The 17,396-nt window shown below is 55.4% G+C and overlaps 1 protein-coding gene across 1 annotated transcript; it reads left to right on the top strand.

The window, feature by feature from the left end:
• Window positions 1-9,206: 9,206 nt before the first annotated feature.
• Pitx1 (paired like homeodomain 1) lies at window positions 9,207-15,438 on the top strand. Its single transcript, XM_032884633.1, has 3 exons — window positions 9,207-9,727; window positions 11,802-12,034; window positions 13,870-15,438. The coding sequence occupies exons 1-3, from the start codon at window positions 9,559-9,561 to the stop codon at window positions 14,413-14,415; spliced, it is 948 nt and encodes a 315-aa protein (XP_032740524.1). The 5' UTR covers window positions 9,207-9,558; the 3' UTR covers window positions 14,416-15,438.
• Window positions 15,439-17,396: the final 1,958 nt, after the last annotated feature.

Below are 17,396 nucleotides of genomic sequence, written 5' to 3'. Positions count from 1 at the left end.
CCTCTGGTAGGTCTCCAACCACGCTTTCAATTGTCATGAAACAATTCAGATTTTCCAACCCGGGGAAACGGGAGGCCTGTCAGGTCAGTCAGCCAGCTCGAGCAGGAGTAATTATGTTAAAAGCTTCCGATGACTGTTCACCATGCTGGTGCCCTAGCACCCTGTCCCCTCACGCAGCCAGCAGACACGTGGAAGGCAGCTGAGACATCAGAGAGACTGACAGCCTCGGGGAGGTAAACCAAGGCTCCACAACTCTAGCAAGGCGGGGACCACGACGTCTCTTTATGGTTCCGCACGGCACACTGTGGCCTCTAGAGTTTAGTGGAAGAAGAAACAGGACTGGTGGAGAAACAGACGGATGGAGAGGTTTTGTACCTCCCCTCATCTCGCCTGGTGAGGTTCATTCTAGGTAGAGTGGACTTGTCCCTTTGCTTTCTTGGTGCTTGGGGTCAAACTCAAAACCTCTCACATGCTAGCCACATGCTCTAACCTTGAGCATCCCTATTCCTGGTCTCAAAATATAAATCCAAACATAGTTCTTCATTCCAACCCTTCCTCGGTTTCTCTTTGCTTTCAGGAGAACATCTCACAAGTTTGGGAGTTGTGTGTCATCTGGTTTCTGTTTTTTCTCTAACATTCACCATGATTTCTCTCCCAGGCGCTAACTATATAGGACCTTCTTCTCTTCCCAGGCACCCACTATATATAGGACCTTCTTCCCTTCCCGGTGCTGACTGTATAGGACCGTCTCCCGTTTCCTTTAGGAACCACGAGAGCCTTTGCATCTCTTGGGAAAGATACTCAGGGGTGGAAATGGTTCCAGGTCACTCCTCAGGCTGTCACTCATGATCCTTCGCTCTCCAGCGCTGTAGTTAATGGTGTATATAGGGGGAGAGGAGAGAGTTTCCTTGGCTCAACCCAAATGTGTAGAAACCATCTGTCTTTCTTTGTGAGAACCTAAGCACAAAGTGGAATTCTCTCAAGCTTTTGACCAGAGAGAGGCCAGCCCAGAAGGATCCCAGGTCAGAAACCCTCCTACTCCGTGCAGATTCACAGAACTGCTGTGAAATGGGATATCGGGATGCCTACTGGCTGTTTCCAGCTTCCTGGGAATCTCAGGGGGTCAAGCACCTTAATGCCTTACCTGATACAAGAGTCATCCCCAGTTTTATAGCCTCCAACCCCCGCCTCCTTGTAGATGTGGAAGGAGGGGGTACATAAGACCCCACCCCCACCCCACTGTAGCTTCTGCTCACCACAGAGCCATACGACAGCAATTCTGATAGACTCTGGCTCTCTCAACAGAGCCAGTGCCTGCAGATCACCTTGAGGGACTCCCCCCTAAGAACCCACGAGGACAACAGTTTCTTTAGAAAGCATTTTTATTTAACGTCGTGATCACCACCATCATGGACATCACTAATTATTATGAATGGATTTTTGGAGGAAGGTGAGCACTAAACCCTTCCTGTGGTAGTCTACCAACCACAGTCCTGAGCCACTTTTCTTCACCAAGTGGTCGATTCAAAAGAGGGCATCCAAGCTGTACCCCGCCAATCCCCTCCACCACCCCATGGGTAGCAGGAGAGACTCGGGCTCTGCTGCAAGGGAGCTACACCAAGTTTGACTCAATCATTACACAAATATTAATTTCAAAAAAGCACAGCCAGTCAGAGTTGTGAAAGAAAAATAAATTCTCCTCGCTTTCACTAGGTGTTGAGATAAGAAACGCAGCTCAAGGGATCCCTACGGCTTTCTCAGTTTTCTCGGTGTGGCTGCGGCCAAAGACGGCGTGTCTTTGCCTTGCTATGAGTCCATGTGATAAATCCCCCTCAGAGTCTTGTACTATAAGACAAGCTTCTATTAAAAAGTATGCCAGAGTCAATGTGTCCGACAGTCCGGCTGGCCTTTCCCATGATGCACCTGGAGGTCAAGAACTATAGGCAGCCTGTGATGCCAGGACCCAAAGGGAGCATGTGAAACACTCTTTTTTAGGAGATGAGAAAATAACATTAGGAAAAGATATGTTTTGACCCATCCAGGTTCACCAAGGGCTTTTGGGATTTCTGGTCACCCCCATCCCACTCGTCTGCCCAGGTGTCCTATAGAGAAACTTCCCAGTAGTAACCAAGGCCAGGAAGCAGGTTAACTTCAGAAAAGGGGTCCATCCCTACCTTAATCAAACACAGTGACCCCTTGAGGAAAGAAGGAATGAGAACAAAGTGTCCCATGGATGCTACCAAGAACATTCAGCTGTCTGCTCAAACATCTCAAGACCAGCCCTTCACCAGTATTCTATCCGATAATTTCTTAAAATGAAGAACTCTCATCTCCCCATTTCGCAGATGGGAAAACTGAAGGTAAGAGGTCTACAGCTTCCCTAAAGCCACACAGCTAGAGTAAAGATTCCAAGTCTGGCCAATTTCTGCAACTAGAGGAAGTTGTGGGTCCGGGTGAGGGGTTGGGGAGGGGTGGAAGCAGTCAGTGAACAAGGGTATGCAGAGAATCTCCCATGCCGCGCGGAGTCATCAGCTGGTAACAAAACTGAGAAAATCACCAGGGCCTGAGAATAGAACACTGTGATTTCCTACTCTAGTCAGAGAGAATGCCACCCCAACCAGGAGCCTGCGTGTCCTTCAGTAAGGATTCACTCTTTCGAGTCTATGCTAAAAGATGCCGGTACACTTGGGCAGCTGGTGATTAGGTAAGAAGGCCATTTTTACCATAAACCAGTGAGGAAGACTCAAGAGACATTGGAGAGGGGGACCAGAGGCTCAAGGGTAGGGAATAGCTTTTCTGCCAGGCAGTGCAAGTGAGTACTGGTGACCAGGGTTCTTAACCCTTTGAAGCCAGTGAGAGCTCCTCAAACCCACTCTTCGAGTAGATGGAGATTGTGAAGTTTCTCTTCATCATTCTAGCTGGGTATCTAGCCTCCCAGACCTCAGCTAGCCTGGGTCTTGGGTCCCTCAGTTCCTAGGCAAGGTGGTCCTAAAGGTACCGATCAGTACCAGAGCAGACACAGAGTCGGGCATCCACCACAGCAGCTGTCGGCTAGAACTAGGCAGGCAGGCGCCGCCTTTGACGGCACCTCATGAAACTTTAATGCACAGCCATCTCCCAGCACCTTACAACGAATCCGCCGCCCTCGATCTGATGCTCCAGGAAGTTGGAGGCCAGCCTGGATTGCTCTCAGTCCAGGAGTCTCAGGCACAGCCTGATTCGCCTCTAATCTCACAGGCTGGACAGCCGAAGGGACAAACTAGGTCTGGAAGCGGAGGAAGCAGGGGTTTCAGTTGATTGTTCCCCCTCCCCCACCCCTACCTCCGAATAGAAGGTTCTTCTTCTAGCGTTGTTTAGCCCCAGAGCACCACTCACCACTCGGGCACCCAGTGGGCTGTGAGTGTGTGAAGGGCTAACTACCAGTTTGCCCAAATTCTGGTCATCTCCCAAAGGCCGCTAGTCAAGACCAGGCCTACAGATTCGCAGGGCTCCCTGCCTCTCTGCTTCCTACCCCACATCAGGATGACCACGGAAGGGGGTTCAGGTGAAGGAGCAGGACAAAAGGCTGCAGGAGGGTCTGCTCTCTGTAGTCGGTCAAGCCAAGTCTCAGAAGCCCAGCGCTTTGAGGAGGAAGGAATCCCTCAAGCAAGGCAGGTACAGAGGCTGTCCCCTAGCACACCCAAGCCCTGCACACAGAAACTCCGAAGTTTGTCCTCAATCTTCTGTGGATAGCAAGTCTGTGACGAAAACACTCCTCAAGCTGGGCAGAAAAGTGGGAAATGGTAGAGCCGGCTTGACCTTCACCTGACAGGATCCGGGGAAACTCTGGCCAGACCCACACTAAACCAAAATCAGATAAGTCCCTCGAATGTGGGGTGGGAAACTGAGCCCCTGGAGAAAGTGTGCTGGGCCAGTGGGACCCAAGGCATCTCAGGCAGCCCACGGTTGAGCCCCTCCCTATGTATGCAGTCCTGGGCAACCTCTCCAGCCCCGACTGTGGCGGTGAGCTGCACCGACGTCTCCTGCGCGGGGAGAAAGGCCCCGGTCCCACGCCCGTGGGACTCCGCGCCGCCCCCTCCCCTTGGGTCCAGGCGAGCGCTTCGCTACTCCCCACCCCCCCATTCCCGCCTCCCCAGCCGGTGTCCCCGCCTTCCCCGCGGGCGACGGGCGACGGGCGGCGGCGGCGGGAGGAGCGGGTTGAACCGAGGCAGCCCCGACCTTGCGCGTTGGGATGTAACGAACCGGCGGAGACCCACACTGCGCGCAGAGCAGAGCCGGCGGCCACCTGAGCCGGAGTCCGCGGCGGGCGAGCCCGGAGCCGACCAGCCTCAGACACAGAGCTGCCCTGGTACGGTAAGAGACGCCGGGCTGGGGCGAGGGGTCTCGCAGGCGTAGGCAGGGAGGAAGCCAAGTCCAGTGCTTGTTGGCTTCGGCGCGCGCCATCGAGGCAGCGCGAGCAACTGGTTCCTGCAGCCCGGGTGGATCACGCCATCACCGAATGCTAACTCACCTACGGGTGGGCCCACTCTGTGCCTCCGCCCCACACCCCCCAGAGGACAATTGTGTCCGGTGCACGGTCTCGGGCACAGCAAAGGCGCAACCCTGGAAGCCTCTGGCAGTGCAGGACATGAGGGCCTACGGGACACAGTGGCCCGTGAGCCGGCTGGCAGCCACCGCGTCCAGGAATGGGGCCCCACCGCAAATGGAAACGCTGGCCCCTGGGAATGGCTAAGGACTTGGGGCATAGCTTCGCGTCACAAGGGTATTTTCCCCAAACGAAACTGCTTCGTTCGTTCGTTAGTTCGTTAGGCAGCAATGCCGCCAAAAAACAGTAGACAGCAGCCAAAGTCCCCACTTCTTCACCCTGGACCACGTCCTGCCGTCAGTGATGTCCCAGCCCACGGCAGCCTGTTCCCAGTAACACAGTTCCGGCTTTTGCTTCCCCTAAGAGAAAACCCAAACACTTTTCATAAAGTCCAATAAAGTCTTTCCCAAGGCTATCTCCTGGGTTTGGTTGTTGACACAGAACCTCTGAGCACACAACCGTTTCTCTAGAACCGGGTCTTCAAATTCTGAAATTGTCCAGTCTCCAACACTGAGGTCCGGGATTGAGCCGAGGCAAAGCCCGGTGGGGGGCCCTCCCGCGAGGCTCACCTCTGATCGCTGTAGCGGGAATCTCAGGCTGAAATCCTGGGTCCCAAGAGTTTCCGATATAGAAGTTCACCAAAATCTAAAATACATATATTGAACACAAATTTATGAGAAACGAAGGTTTAGGTGTTGTCCTAGTATCTCCGCAAGCTGAGAAATCCCCAGGTTGTCCACGTGTGAGTGATGGGAGGACTAGGACCGGCCGGGTCTAGGATAAAGACACAAACTGCCCGCAGCAGGGTATCCTGGGAGAACGCTCCCCGCCCCTGCCCATTCCCTTGTGGCTTTGGGCCTTGGTGACTCCAGCAGAGAGAAAAAGTGGGATCTGAGGCCGCTCCTTCCACAGGGGCAATTGATAACTTTCTGAGACACCCTTCTCCGGAGAAAGCAGCCCTAGGAAGAGTGGAAAAGAAAAGCGGGTCCTCCACTCTACAGCGAAGTGATAAACGCTACCCTATCTTAGCCGTCCTATATTTCCTTAGCTCAGCGGCTCTCTGGAGTCAGAAAACATGGTGGCAGACTTGGTGAAAAGTGGCCTGGAGAGTCACAGACCATATCAGCCATGGAGAGAGACAAGCCCTATGCTTCCATTGTACCCCATGGCCACTGCTGTCCTACCTGGCAGTCAGGATTGCCATACATCCCTGCCCCTCAGAGAAACTTCGATTGGCTGCAACCTTCTGGGAAACTGACAGAATCCTCCAAGTTTGATCCTATTTCCACCTGGGCATTAGATGTCTGTAATTGCTTGTATAGAAAAAAGAGAGAGAGCTTTTATTGGGGAGGGGGTATTAGATGGGGTAGAAAGAGGTAGGTGGTCCCTGATACACTCCAAAAACTGGGTTTTCTAGTTTGAACTTCTCCACAGCCTAAGAGGCTTAGGGTTGGAATGTCCCAGAGAGTCACAGATAGCCCTGGGGGCAAGTCATAGCACATTCCTTCCTTTTCCCTAAAATCCCTTGATTCTAGGAGTACCGATTTTAGGGCAGCATACCCAGATAGGGACATAGGATGGCCCCCATGAAAGCCCTCCTCTCGGCCTTCTCAGGAATTAAATTACTAAACCATTCTTTTTGCCAGATTCTGTTTTGAGTAAGCCCAGATCAGCCCGGGTCCTTGGGCTGTCTCCTCCAACTCCCACAACAATGCAGGCTCCTCCAGATCACAGTCTCTGGGGGTTTCTTGAAGGCCAGAGAAATAGCTCGTGCATGCGTACTCTGCGCAGGTGGGGAGGGCAGTGGGATAGAATTCGTGACTGACCTGCTTCAGTAAGCCCCCTTCCCTCCACCCCTCCTGCCCTGTCTCAAAGTGGTCTGGAGGAGGCTGACTCCCACGTTGAACAGGAGAACTGGATTCAGTTGGAGGTCAAAGCCCGTCCAAGCCACGCATCAAAAATGAAGGGGACTGCGCATGAGTCTCGGCCCCAGAAAGATTGTAGCTTTTCTACCCGTGTGCAAGCGCATGCACATACCGGAAGCCCCTGCTTAGACTAAGACAGTGGGTGAGGGGGGAGGGGGGCTGCGGAAGAGCCCAGAGCTTATACAATCTCATTCTTCAACGTGCCCAGGGTCAGGGCACAGCCTCTTGCTGGTCCTCCCGCCCCCGCCCCCAACCCCTGTGATCATTTGTACTATTGAAAAACACGGTGCTCTGACAGTCCCCATGGTGGGGACTTCGGGCTTCTTTGAGGGACTCAAAGTCTGTGAGGACAGCAGAAAGAGTATCTGAAAGGATCTGAAGACCACTCTATTCCACACAGCAAGTCTTGAGATCTCCAAATAAAAGGACTGCTGTGTCCACCAGGAGCAGTACAAGAGGCTTGGGCCCAGAGGGGCACGCAGCGGTGGCTTAATGACTACATTAATACACTGATGATGTATTAATACAATGACAACGCGAACTATGGATGTTTTCCTGACCAAGGAGCAAGCGGTGCCACATAGTCCTTGTAGGACCTAACTTCCCCATTCCTGTGTCCCCATCTGAGGTGTACTACATGCTCTCCCACCTTGATCTGACCTGATGGACTTAGAACATACCTCCTATCCCATGCTATCCCATTGGACACCAAACAGCACATGTGTGTGTCTACCCGTATACAGCTTCTTGGGTCCAGATGTACATGTTCACAATGCCGTCCTTGTGTGGTCGGGGCTGCTCTCTGACTGAGGTAGCATGGGCCAACCGCAGCACCTAGGTATCTCCTTGAAAGGAGGCACTTGCTGCTTTGGCGCATTGAAAGCAGGGCTGAGGGAACTGCTGTACTCCCAGTGCACCGCTCCCATGGTCAAGCTAATTTCAACCTAGTGATCTCCACTTGCAAGGAGAAATCAAGAGTTCCCCAGGCCTAAGTCAAGTCACTGGGAAGCATCCTTCCTCCACCTTTGCCCCGAGTCTGCCTCCTGTGATGGGCCAGGCCCTAAGTAGCTGGGCACCTTGAAGCAAGGCCAAGGCAGTAGGAGACACAGTCCTGGCCCCACCCTGCATGTCTGTCCCTGCCCCCACAATTCTCACCAAGGAACCCAGCTCAGGGTCCAGCTACTTCCCTTTGGAAGTGGTGAAGCTGGGAGGACCACCTTGGATGTCCCCACCAGCAACACACCCGTATAGCCAATCCAAGAAATGACTACAGGAGAAGATGTCTTGGGCTCTGGGCACTGAGCCTGGAGAACAGGGAGTTGCTTCTTCCCTAGGCTTCAGTCCCAGGGCTCCCACCCTATCAGTGGCTGGTTCAGGGGAGAGATCTGCAGGTGAGACCCAGGGACAGCGTAGGGGTCCTCCCGTGGCTACAGAGGCAGGTCAGGGCCACCTCAGTTGTGACCTGTTTATTCAAGGCGCTGAGGTCCCTGGGCCAGTTAACAATTGTTGGATAAAATCCTTGGACAAACTTCATTGCAGCGTGAGGACCTAAGGAGGGGACCACTCTTGTGAGCCTAGAGGGTAAAGTCTTTGCTTGGGGGGCGGGGAGGGGGGGCGCCTCTGGTGCTGCTGGTTTCCTAGCAGTGCGTTGGAGACTTTAGAAAGCAAAGGCTTCCTGGGCTCCTAGCCCAGGGTTGTGAGAGAGACATCAGTCACCTGGTCTACCAGGCCTATGCTGAAACCGTGAGAATTAAGAGAGCAGGCCCCTGCTGGAGCAAAGTTACCCTAAAGGAGGGCAGAGGCTGGCAAGGCCTAACCTGGCGGCTGCCAAAGACCTGATCATTGGAGGTGCAAAACAAAAGGGGAGATAGAAAGGCAACCACGGGCCTGGCTGGGTTCTTGGGGTCTCCAGCCCGACTGGCCACGGCCTAGAGCCAACAGAAACGTTTCGTCTGATTAGAAGTCATCATCTCTATCCGAATCCCGGAAAATTGACTGCGGTGCAGAGAGGAAGGCCTGAGAGCAGCCTTAGGGGAGAGTGTCCAAACTAATTAGAAGACAGCATCCGGGGCCCATTAGAGCTCGCAGGCTGCTGTCACTCAGCCGGCCCGGAGTTCCTGGGAGAAGCGATTGGGGAAGGAGGGGCCGGCAGGCTGCCCCTCGAGGACACTGCTGGGAGCTGCGGCAACGGGGAACTGGCCCCGGCTCTGCCACTGCCCTGACGCTGGCTCTGAGGCGCCGGCTCAGAGTGATCCTGCCCGGCGAACCTTCACTCATCTTAAGTTGTTCTCGCCAGCGGCCGGGGACTTCGAGGCAGCCCAGACAGGAGTTGACTCTCAGTGAAACAAGTCACTTGGGGCCCCAAGGTGGGCAGCAGCCGCCCGGGGCTTGCTGGCCAGATGCGTTTCTTTTGTGCAGCTGAGGGAGACGTCGGTGTGTCACCGGGGAAGGAGGGAGAGGCGCGGTGAGGCCGCGGGAGAAGGGGGGGTGAAGCGGCGGGAAGGTGGCTGCGGAGGGGGAGGGCGCGGGCGAGGCCGGGAGGGAGGGAGAGAGGGAGGGAGAACGGCGGAGAGGGCGCGGCGCGGGCGGCTCGGGGCTGGATTCCGCCCGCGCCCGCTCCCTCGCTCGCTCGCTCACTCGCTCGCGCCCTCCCTCCTTCTCTCCCAGCCCCCTCCCACCGAGGCCCACCCCACCCACCACCCCTGGCGCAGGGACTGCTGGAACCTGGCGGCGCGCACTGTCGTTTTCAGACAGACTCTGCGGGCTCCGACCCGAGCCTTAGAAACCGGCCTCGAATCGGGACTGGGACCCGGGCCTGCCGGGCAGCTGAGGCCGGAGCGGCGGGAGCGCGTGGCGCAGCCTCGAGCCCTGAGCCCCGTCCTGCAGCCCCGAGAGATCGATGGAGCGCGGGCGCCGTCGCTGTGGGCGCGGGCAGCCCTGGGGGGCAGCCGCTTAGGCGCCGCTCTCTTGTCCCCAACAGGTCGCAGCCCGGGTGGCCGGGCGCTCCCAGCTCCGGCTCCTGGAGCGCCCTTTGCGGTCCCCACCTCCATGGACGCCTTCAAGGGAGGCATGAGCCTGGAGAGGCTACCGGAGGGGCTGCGGCCACCGCCACCGCCGCCGCACGACATGGGGCCCAGCTTCCACCTGGCCCGCACCGCCGACCCCCGGGAGCCGCTGGAGAACTCAGCCAGCGAGTCATCCGACGCTGATCTGCCAGGTAAGAGCGCCCCCCGCCCCGACTCCCCACCCTCGGAGTGCATCCAGCCTCCGCACGCACCGGGCAGCTTGGCACGCAGCCGGGTCCCCTCTGCGTCTCGGCAGCGAGCAGCTTTCTTTTTTCCCTTGGTCTCGACCTGACGGTGAACGCGGAAATTTACACACGCGTTTGCAACGCACACGCGAAGCCAACTCCAAACAGTCCCCACACGCCAAGCCCTGAGTGGGATTGATAGCCCCTCTGGAGCAGGAGCGGATAGCAGGCAGGAGGAAAAAGTTGTGTTTTCCCTAGCTGGTCGCCGAGGAGCCGCTGGGGCTCAGGGAGAGAGGCCAATGCATAGGGAATAGAAGGGTGGCCAAAGAGACCGAGTGAGACAGACACCTTGACAGATGGAGGAGAGGATCCTAAAGGAGAGGTGGGGGCACAGAGCAGGCTAGAAGAGAGGGGTCCGTAAAGCCGAGAGCTCGGGGGACAGGAGAGCCAGCGGGCTAGGAGGCGCGCCCGGCCTGACTCCGGCAGAGCGGGCAGAACCCTGCTGCAGGAGAGATCCCAGCCCACGTGGACGCCCTAGCTCCGAGCCACCAGGGGTCCAGCCAGGGCGGGCTCTGGACTCAGACTCCACAAACCCCCCAACACCAGCTGCCTTTAAAAAGACGAAACGAAACGAAACGAAAACCCCAATATCATGAGCTGGGCCCGAGATTGGGCGGCTTCGGCCATAGCTGTTTAACAGGCCTGTCCTGTCTTGGAGCTGCAGCCGTGCGGGGTCCTGGCTGCCGGCCGGCTGGGCCTTGGGTGTCTCTTCCACATTTATTTAAACTGTATTTGTTTCTGTTTTGCATCTCTAAGTGACTTTCCCCGAGCGGGTGTTAGAAAACAAAGCTTTGACTGTGGTTTTGTTTTTAAAAGTTCTAAGCGTGGTGTTTGTTTTTTTAAAAAAAAGACTATAGTTATAGATTGATTTTCAAATCACGTCTACAGGGATAAATTAACAATTCTAACTGTGCTTCCCTTTGAAATAATACACTAGGAACATTTCTCTGAAATTAGAAGAGAAAAAAACTTACATGCCGCAAGATAGTTGGATTTTTTAAAAGTCAATTCAAAATGGCGCATTTCTCTGAGTTTTTTTTTCCCCTCAAAATCCATTTGTAGCGGTTTTATTTTGTGAATTTAATTCGTCTAGCTGTAATGTATTTCTCTGGGGTTTGAAAGGTACCTCTACAAGTGTCTGTGTGAGGGAGTCTAAAATTTATCTGCAACAATGTGTAGGTTCTTTTTCCCAGAGAAATGTCCATCTGACTGAGGCTTGCACACATTCAGTTGTGTATTTAGTTAGGGGTGCGCTCACACCGAACGCTTTTGACTTCTTGATTTACATTTGTTCTGGTTCTGTCCGCCTCACTGAGGGTTTGTGCACCCGTTCTGGTTTTAGGTAGAGAACTCCGAGCCTTTCTAGGTTTCCGTTTTGTTTTGCAGTTTCTTTGCTTCATGTTTGTTTGTTACTGCGTGCATCTTGGTGTAGCTTTAAAGAGAGAGAGAGAGGCCCGGGTCACTTAGACAGAATATGTCTGTCTAGGGTGTAAACGGTGGGTTTTCTAGACCTCGGAACCTGAGGCCATTAAGACTGGAAACCCAGCTAAGTTGCGGCTCTGACCCAGCTCTGGCAAGAACTACGTTTCAGGCTACCACAGGCTCTTACCCCACAGATCTGCTGGTTTCAACTGGAAAGTTCAGATACTAGTTCAGAAAAGCTGGGGTCTCTGCTCAGATTTAGACTTGTAAGAGTCTCAGCAGGGCCGCAGCCAGCGCAGGCTGCATGAGCAGGCCCTGCCTAGCCGGGAGCCCAGGCCCGGCTGAGGCGCCCAGGCTCTTTTCCGTGGCACGCCAGACCTAGGGTTACTTACTTACTGAGGACCGGCACTCGGCCCTCCCTTTCCAGTGGGGAACAGTTCCCAGGGCCCCTGGATGAAGGGAGGGCAGCCACCGCTAACGGCAGGCGCTTCGGTGGAACCGGGACCGGGTGCAATAGTGTTAGCCCGAGGTGACTCGCGCCCGTTCCTACCTGCTGCAGACAAGGAGCGCGGTGGAGAGGCCAAGGTGCCTGAGGATGGCGGCGCGGGCAGCGCTGGCTGCGGCAGCGCGGAAGACCCAGCCAAGAAGAAGAAACAGCGGCGTCAACGCACTCACTTCACAAGCCAGCAGTTGCAAGAGCTGGAGGCCACGTTCCAAAGGAACCGCTACCCGGACATGAGCATGAGAGAGGAGATCGCGGTGTGGACCAACCTCACTGAGCCGCGAGTGCGGGTGAGCGTGGAGCGCGTGCAGAGGGCTGCCGGCTGGCACTCGGTAGCTTAGACTTAACTCTGACCTCGCGAACCTCCCCTCTTTTCATAAGAGACCCCACTTTAGGCCCCAACCAGCCACCCGCGTCAGCCAGGTCACTGGGCTGCTACTTTCTGAGCCCTTTTACCTGACCCGCAGGAGCTACTGCAAGCCCCTGTCGGAAGACCCCATCCCTGCCCCCGGAACTCTGTCAGATACGGGAGTTACTCAGAGCCAGAGATTGGGCAGAGGATTCTCTGCCGCTAAGGACCTCGGGAGCTCTAAGCCTTCATCCCCTGGAAAACGAAAGGGAAAGGCAGTTCGTGCCTGAGTGCCCCAGAGAGGCCCGAAAAGGTGTTTGAGTGGGGTATCTCAAACTTCTTGGAGCTGTGATCTCATTCTGAGTTTACCTTCTCCAATCTGTTTTTGGAATACTCTCCATCTTTCCTGGACAGTCAGCCAGGTACTAGCTGGACCTTTGCCCAATGCCCCTTCCCACTGTAGGTCTGGGGGGTCATGTGGAGCAGGGACGCTGGTAGCGAGTGGCCCTCCCACTACACTTTTCAGACATAAGGTCCCAGACCCAAGGCCGTACTGTATTCTGGCACCTCCCCCAGTTTCCAGCAAATGCTACACGTTCCTACAGGCGTAGGAAGGAAATCGTTTCTTCCCTGGGTGGGCAAATATTTAATCAGACACTGGGAGCACTCCTCGGGCCAGACCAAAGTCCCACCTGATGCACAGAGCCCCTGCCACAAGCCCAACCTTCAGCCCTCCCCGGTGAGGTTGGTCTGACCCAGTGGGACCCTGGGCGCAGACCCTCACCCTGTAATTCTGAGCTCACTAATCCTGCCGAGGTTTATGGGAGTAGGGATGGTGTGGGGTTGAGTAGACAGAATCAGGGCCTGGGAAAGGCTGGGGTCTAGGGGTTCTGGGCTGAAGATCGAGCTAGGAGGTCAGGGGGCCAACGGTGGGAAGATCGGGGAAGCTGGGGAGGACGTGGTCGGGAGAGAAAAGTGGCCCTTAACAAATTTTGTAGGAGAAAACAGAGGTGCAGGCTAGAGAGAAACTAGTAAACTTACGGAAATTAAATATTTGCAGAGAAACGTATTTGGAATATATTTAAGCAGCAGGAAAGAAATTAAATATTTAAGGGAAGCAAAGAGGTTGAGCGTTTAGAAAAAGAAAGGATCAACTATTTAAGGGAAACAGTGGGGGTCAGAGATCTGGAAAGAAGGGATAAATTAAATATTTAGAAAAGAATAAAACGGGGACAAGAAATAAAGGAAAAACAAACGAGTTTAGATAGTCAAGAAGTGAACAAAATTTTACATTTTGGGCAGGAGGAAAACTATTAAATATTATAAATACGGATGAAAATAAAATATTTGAACAACGAAACTCGTCTGAAAAGTCGGAGACGGTCAGTTTCGGGGAAGAAAAATACTTTTTGTGTTTGAGAGAGAAAAAATCGGATTGAACTATTAAGAAGAGGGTAGTGGTGCCCCATTTGGAAGGAGATGCAGAAAGAAGACAGGTTGAGGGAGGGGAAGAAAACGAATATTTGTTCAAACAAAAGAGAATCCGAGTCAGAAAAGAAAATAAATTTAACTCGGGGAAGAGAATTTTTAAAAAGCTGGGGAAAAGGGAGAGGGCTCCTATTTTCTGGAGACGGGAAGGGAACCATTACGGAAAAACTCGGCAGAGGCTGAAGAAAAGACGGGATGTTAGGAGAGGGGGCTACAGAGTCTCAGGTCGGGGATGAGGGTCCTTCCCGGCCACCGCGGCCCTGACGTTTCTCCCGCTGGCTTCCCCAGGTCTGGTTCAAGAACCGGCGAGCCAAGTGGCGCAAGAGGGAGCGGAACCAGCAGTTGGACCTGTGCAAGGGCGGCTACGTGCCGCAGTTCAGCGGCTTGGTGCAGCCCTACGAGGACGTGTACGCCGCCGCCGGCTACTCCTACAACAACTGGGCCGCCAAGAGCTTGGCACCGGCGCCGCTGTCCACCAAGAGCTTTACCTTCTTCAACTCCATGAGCCCGCTATCCTCTCAGTCCATGTTCTCGGCCCCCAGCTCCATCTCTTCCATGACCATGCCATCCAGCATGGGCCCGGGCTCCGTGCCCGGCATGCCCAACTCGGGCCTCAACAACATCAACAACCTCACGGGCTCCTCGCTCAACTCCGCCATGTCGCCGGGCGCCTGCCCCTACGGCACCCCCGCCTCGCCCTACAGCGTCTACCGGGACACGTGCAACTCGAGCCTCGCCAGCCTGCGGCTCAAGTCCAAGCAGCACTCGTCGTTTGGCTACGGCGGTCTGCAGGGTCCGGCGTCGGGCCTCAACGCCTGCCAGTATAACAGCTGACCGCCCCGCCGGGTCCCCGGGGCCGCCGGCCGGCAAGGCGCAGCGGGAGCGCGCGGAGCACACAGGGCGCTCGCAGCACCTGGGACCTCACCTCTGCGCAGCCCCTTCCTCCCCACCCTGCCTCCAGGTTGGTTTTGTGTTTGCTTTTCCGGACCCCGCTCTGCCCCCAATGAATAAAAAAAGGAAAAAAATCAAGCCAAGGGAGGGGGTGGGGGAGAGAAAGCAAAAAAAAAAAAAAAATTAAAAAAAAAAAGGACATCGGAGAAAAATGCTGGGGGTGGGGGTGAGTTGCAATGTCCCTGGCGATGGCGCAGGTGGTGCGTTCGAACCCTCGACCCCCAACTGTCCACTACACCAAGGGGATGTGGCGTGGGGGAAGCCAGCGCCAAAGTGGCTCGGAGAAAACGCCGTTCGTCCCTGCCGGAGCGCCTCAACCCGTGAACTGAATGTAGGGAGCCGGGAGGCCCTGGGATCGTTCACCCGATCAAAAACCGAGGCGCCCTCTCCTAGCCTGGCCCGTCCGAGTGCACGCAGCGCGGATCACTGTTGGAGCTTGAGCCTGGCTGGGGATGACAGCGTTGATGGGGATCCGGTGTTTGCGCCGGATTAGCCTAAGGCCCCGGGATGCCAGAAGAGCCCAGCAGCCCTGAGCTCTGGAGCCGCACACTTCAGGCCACTGAGCCGCAGCTGGCCGTGGCCAGTCGGCAGCAGGAGGGGAAGGGCTCAGCTCTGAGTTCCCCAGCCCCAAGCTTAGCCGCCAGCCCGGCCCTCTGCTCCACTCTGGGTCCAGGAGGTGGCCCAGTGAACAGCCCCTTCCTCACTGCTCACCCGTGCAAGAGTCGAGCCAGGAGAGCGCGGGGCCACAGCCCCAGGGCCCGCGCCCACTTTGCACACCCGCTCTCTGGCCCGCGCCCGTTTACAGCGTCCCTGTGTATGTCGGACTGACTGTATAGAATTATAAATCTGTCTATATCGACTTGTCCATGTACGTCTATTAAAACCATAGTCGGAGCGTGCTAAGCACCACTGAGCCCTGGCTGCTTCATTCAACTGAAGAGGGAGGCCAGCGCGAGGCACTGAGAACGGAGTCTCCCTGACCCTGGGGGTGGTAGAGGGAAGACCCGTGGCAGGGGCTCCCCAGCACTATTCTTGACCTGCCCCTTCTTGCAGTGACAGGCGATCTGGTGGAGATGCCTCTCCTCCTTAGGAACCAAACCCTCTGAGCTGTGCCTGCTTGATCCTCAGATTCCTATGAACACCTATGATCCTCAGAACACCTATGATCCTCAGAACACCTATGACCTAGACCGTAGGGGTGCACTCTCTGAGCACCGTTTAGGGCTGGAGCTCCCTGTTCTCCCATGGCCTCATCCCCTCATCCTCCTTAGAGCCGAGCTCCGGGCACCGGATGTTCCACAGTCTAGCTGGACTAGCCTCTGCCTGTTCTCCTAGCGCCCCAATTACTCCCTAGCTTCCAGCCAGGGGCATGCGACTCTGAGAGAAAGTGTGTCCACCCAGGGCTCACTTCTCACTTCTCGATCTCAACTTCTGGAGGCTGCTGGCCGCCTCTGCCCCCCACCCCCGGCTTTTGGAAACTACTGAACAAGACCAGCCTGTAAACTGCCTGTAAAATTCTGCTTCCCTTAAGTAAGTCACTTCTAATGGCAAAACAAAATGTTTGCAGCTGCTGCGGGGGAGGAAGGAGGGGCTCCCGCTCTGCTTCACCTTGTGGTGGAGATTGGCACTGCCCTGGAGCTGGACTCAGGCAAGCCCTGGCTGGGATGGGCACAGCCACAGGATTAGTCATGAAGGAAGAGCAATCTCAAACCAGGTCATCACCAACCTGGCTCTGTTTTGCAGATGGAACCCAGGCTCTGGGAGTCTCTAACCAGGCCAAGGTCACGCTAAGCAATTAGGCCTTGAGATTCCAAAGCCAGACAGACATCTTTCTACCTTCAGATGAACCGTGGAGAGACCCTCCTAGGAGGACAGGTCAGCCTGAAGCTATGGAACTTGCAGTATAGGCCTCGGAGATAGCCAGGGCCGGGTGCACAAGCTGAGGGAGGTGGAAGGGGGAGGGGAGTCTGGGGGAGGGGGCTGCAGCCTGGCCACCCCTCCCCCAGCAGCAACTGTCCCCAGCTCCCTCTCTCTGGAAACATAAACAAAATCACATCTGGATTCACAGAGCGCCTCCCCCAGCCCCACACATCTGCCATGGCCTGTGGGTTCTGGTCTCACTCGAGGCCAGGAGGCAAGGGAGACTTAGGAGGTGGGGCTGTAAGAAAGTGGGAAACGGAGAGAAACCTGAAAGCCAAGCACAGGTGAGGGGGAGCCATGCGGGGTGGAGAATCTGTGGGACCGAGGCCAGACAGCAGCAGGTGGTGGAGGGTAGAAGTTGTCCTATCCTGACCCCTTCTGAGCCCTGGCTACAGAGCTGACTGGGGTGCAAGGCCCACACCGGCCCCACAGCTGCTGACACAAAGCCATGAACTCCTGAGGGGCTAGGGAAGACTGTGGACTCTGAAAGTCACAATCTGAGGGACATGTGGAGGGGACATTCAGCATTGACTCTGCTCTTGCTCTTGGTGCGAGGGAGTGGGCAGTGGAGAAGCCCTGGCCCCGTTCTCCCAAACAAGTAAACACATGTACAGTGTAATTACAAAGTGCTCAGAGAACACCGATGCTGTTAACAGGAAAAACTGGGAGTCCTGCCTTCAGCAGAGTGGTCAGGCAAGGCTGTTCGGGGGAGAGGGATGGGGGACCCTACTGCTACCTTAGTAGCGAGGACAAACACTCATCGAACCTGCATGGGTCCTATGCTATGTACACATCTGATTTTTGAATGCCTTCGCCTGCACAGAGAGCCCTAGGGAAGGGTCCTTATCTCCTTTCCCGGGTGAGTCTCTAAAGCCTAAAAGGACTGCTTCACATGGCGCTTGGTAGAGTCAACTCAAAGCCGCTGCCCACTTTTTACCCCCTAC

Source organism: Rattus rattus, chromosome 14, assembly GCF_011064425.1.
Source record: "Rattus rattus isolate New Zealand chromosome 14, Rrattus_CSIRO_v1, whole genome shotgun sequence".
Taxonomy (NCBI): Eukaryota; Metazoa; Chordata; class Mammalia; order Rodentia; family Muridae; genus Rattus; species Rattus rattus.
Note: the sequence above shows the minus strand (reverse complement) of the source record. Positions and strands in the feature narration are given on the sequence as shown.

Coding starts and splice junctions, on each gene's coding strand:
- Pitx1 (XM_032884633.1), top strand. CDS start 9,559: ATGGACGCCTTCAAGGGAGGCATGAGCCTGGAGAGGCTACCGGAGGGG. Junction 9,728..11,801: donor ATCCGACGCTGATCTGCCAG/GTAAGAGCGCCC, acceptor TACCTGCTGCAG/ACAAGGAGCGCGGTGGAGAG. Junction 12,035..13,869: donor TCACTGAGCCGCGAGTGCGG/GTGAGCGTGGAG, acceptor TGGCTTCCCCAG/GTCTGGTTCAAGAACCGGCG.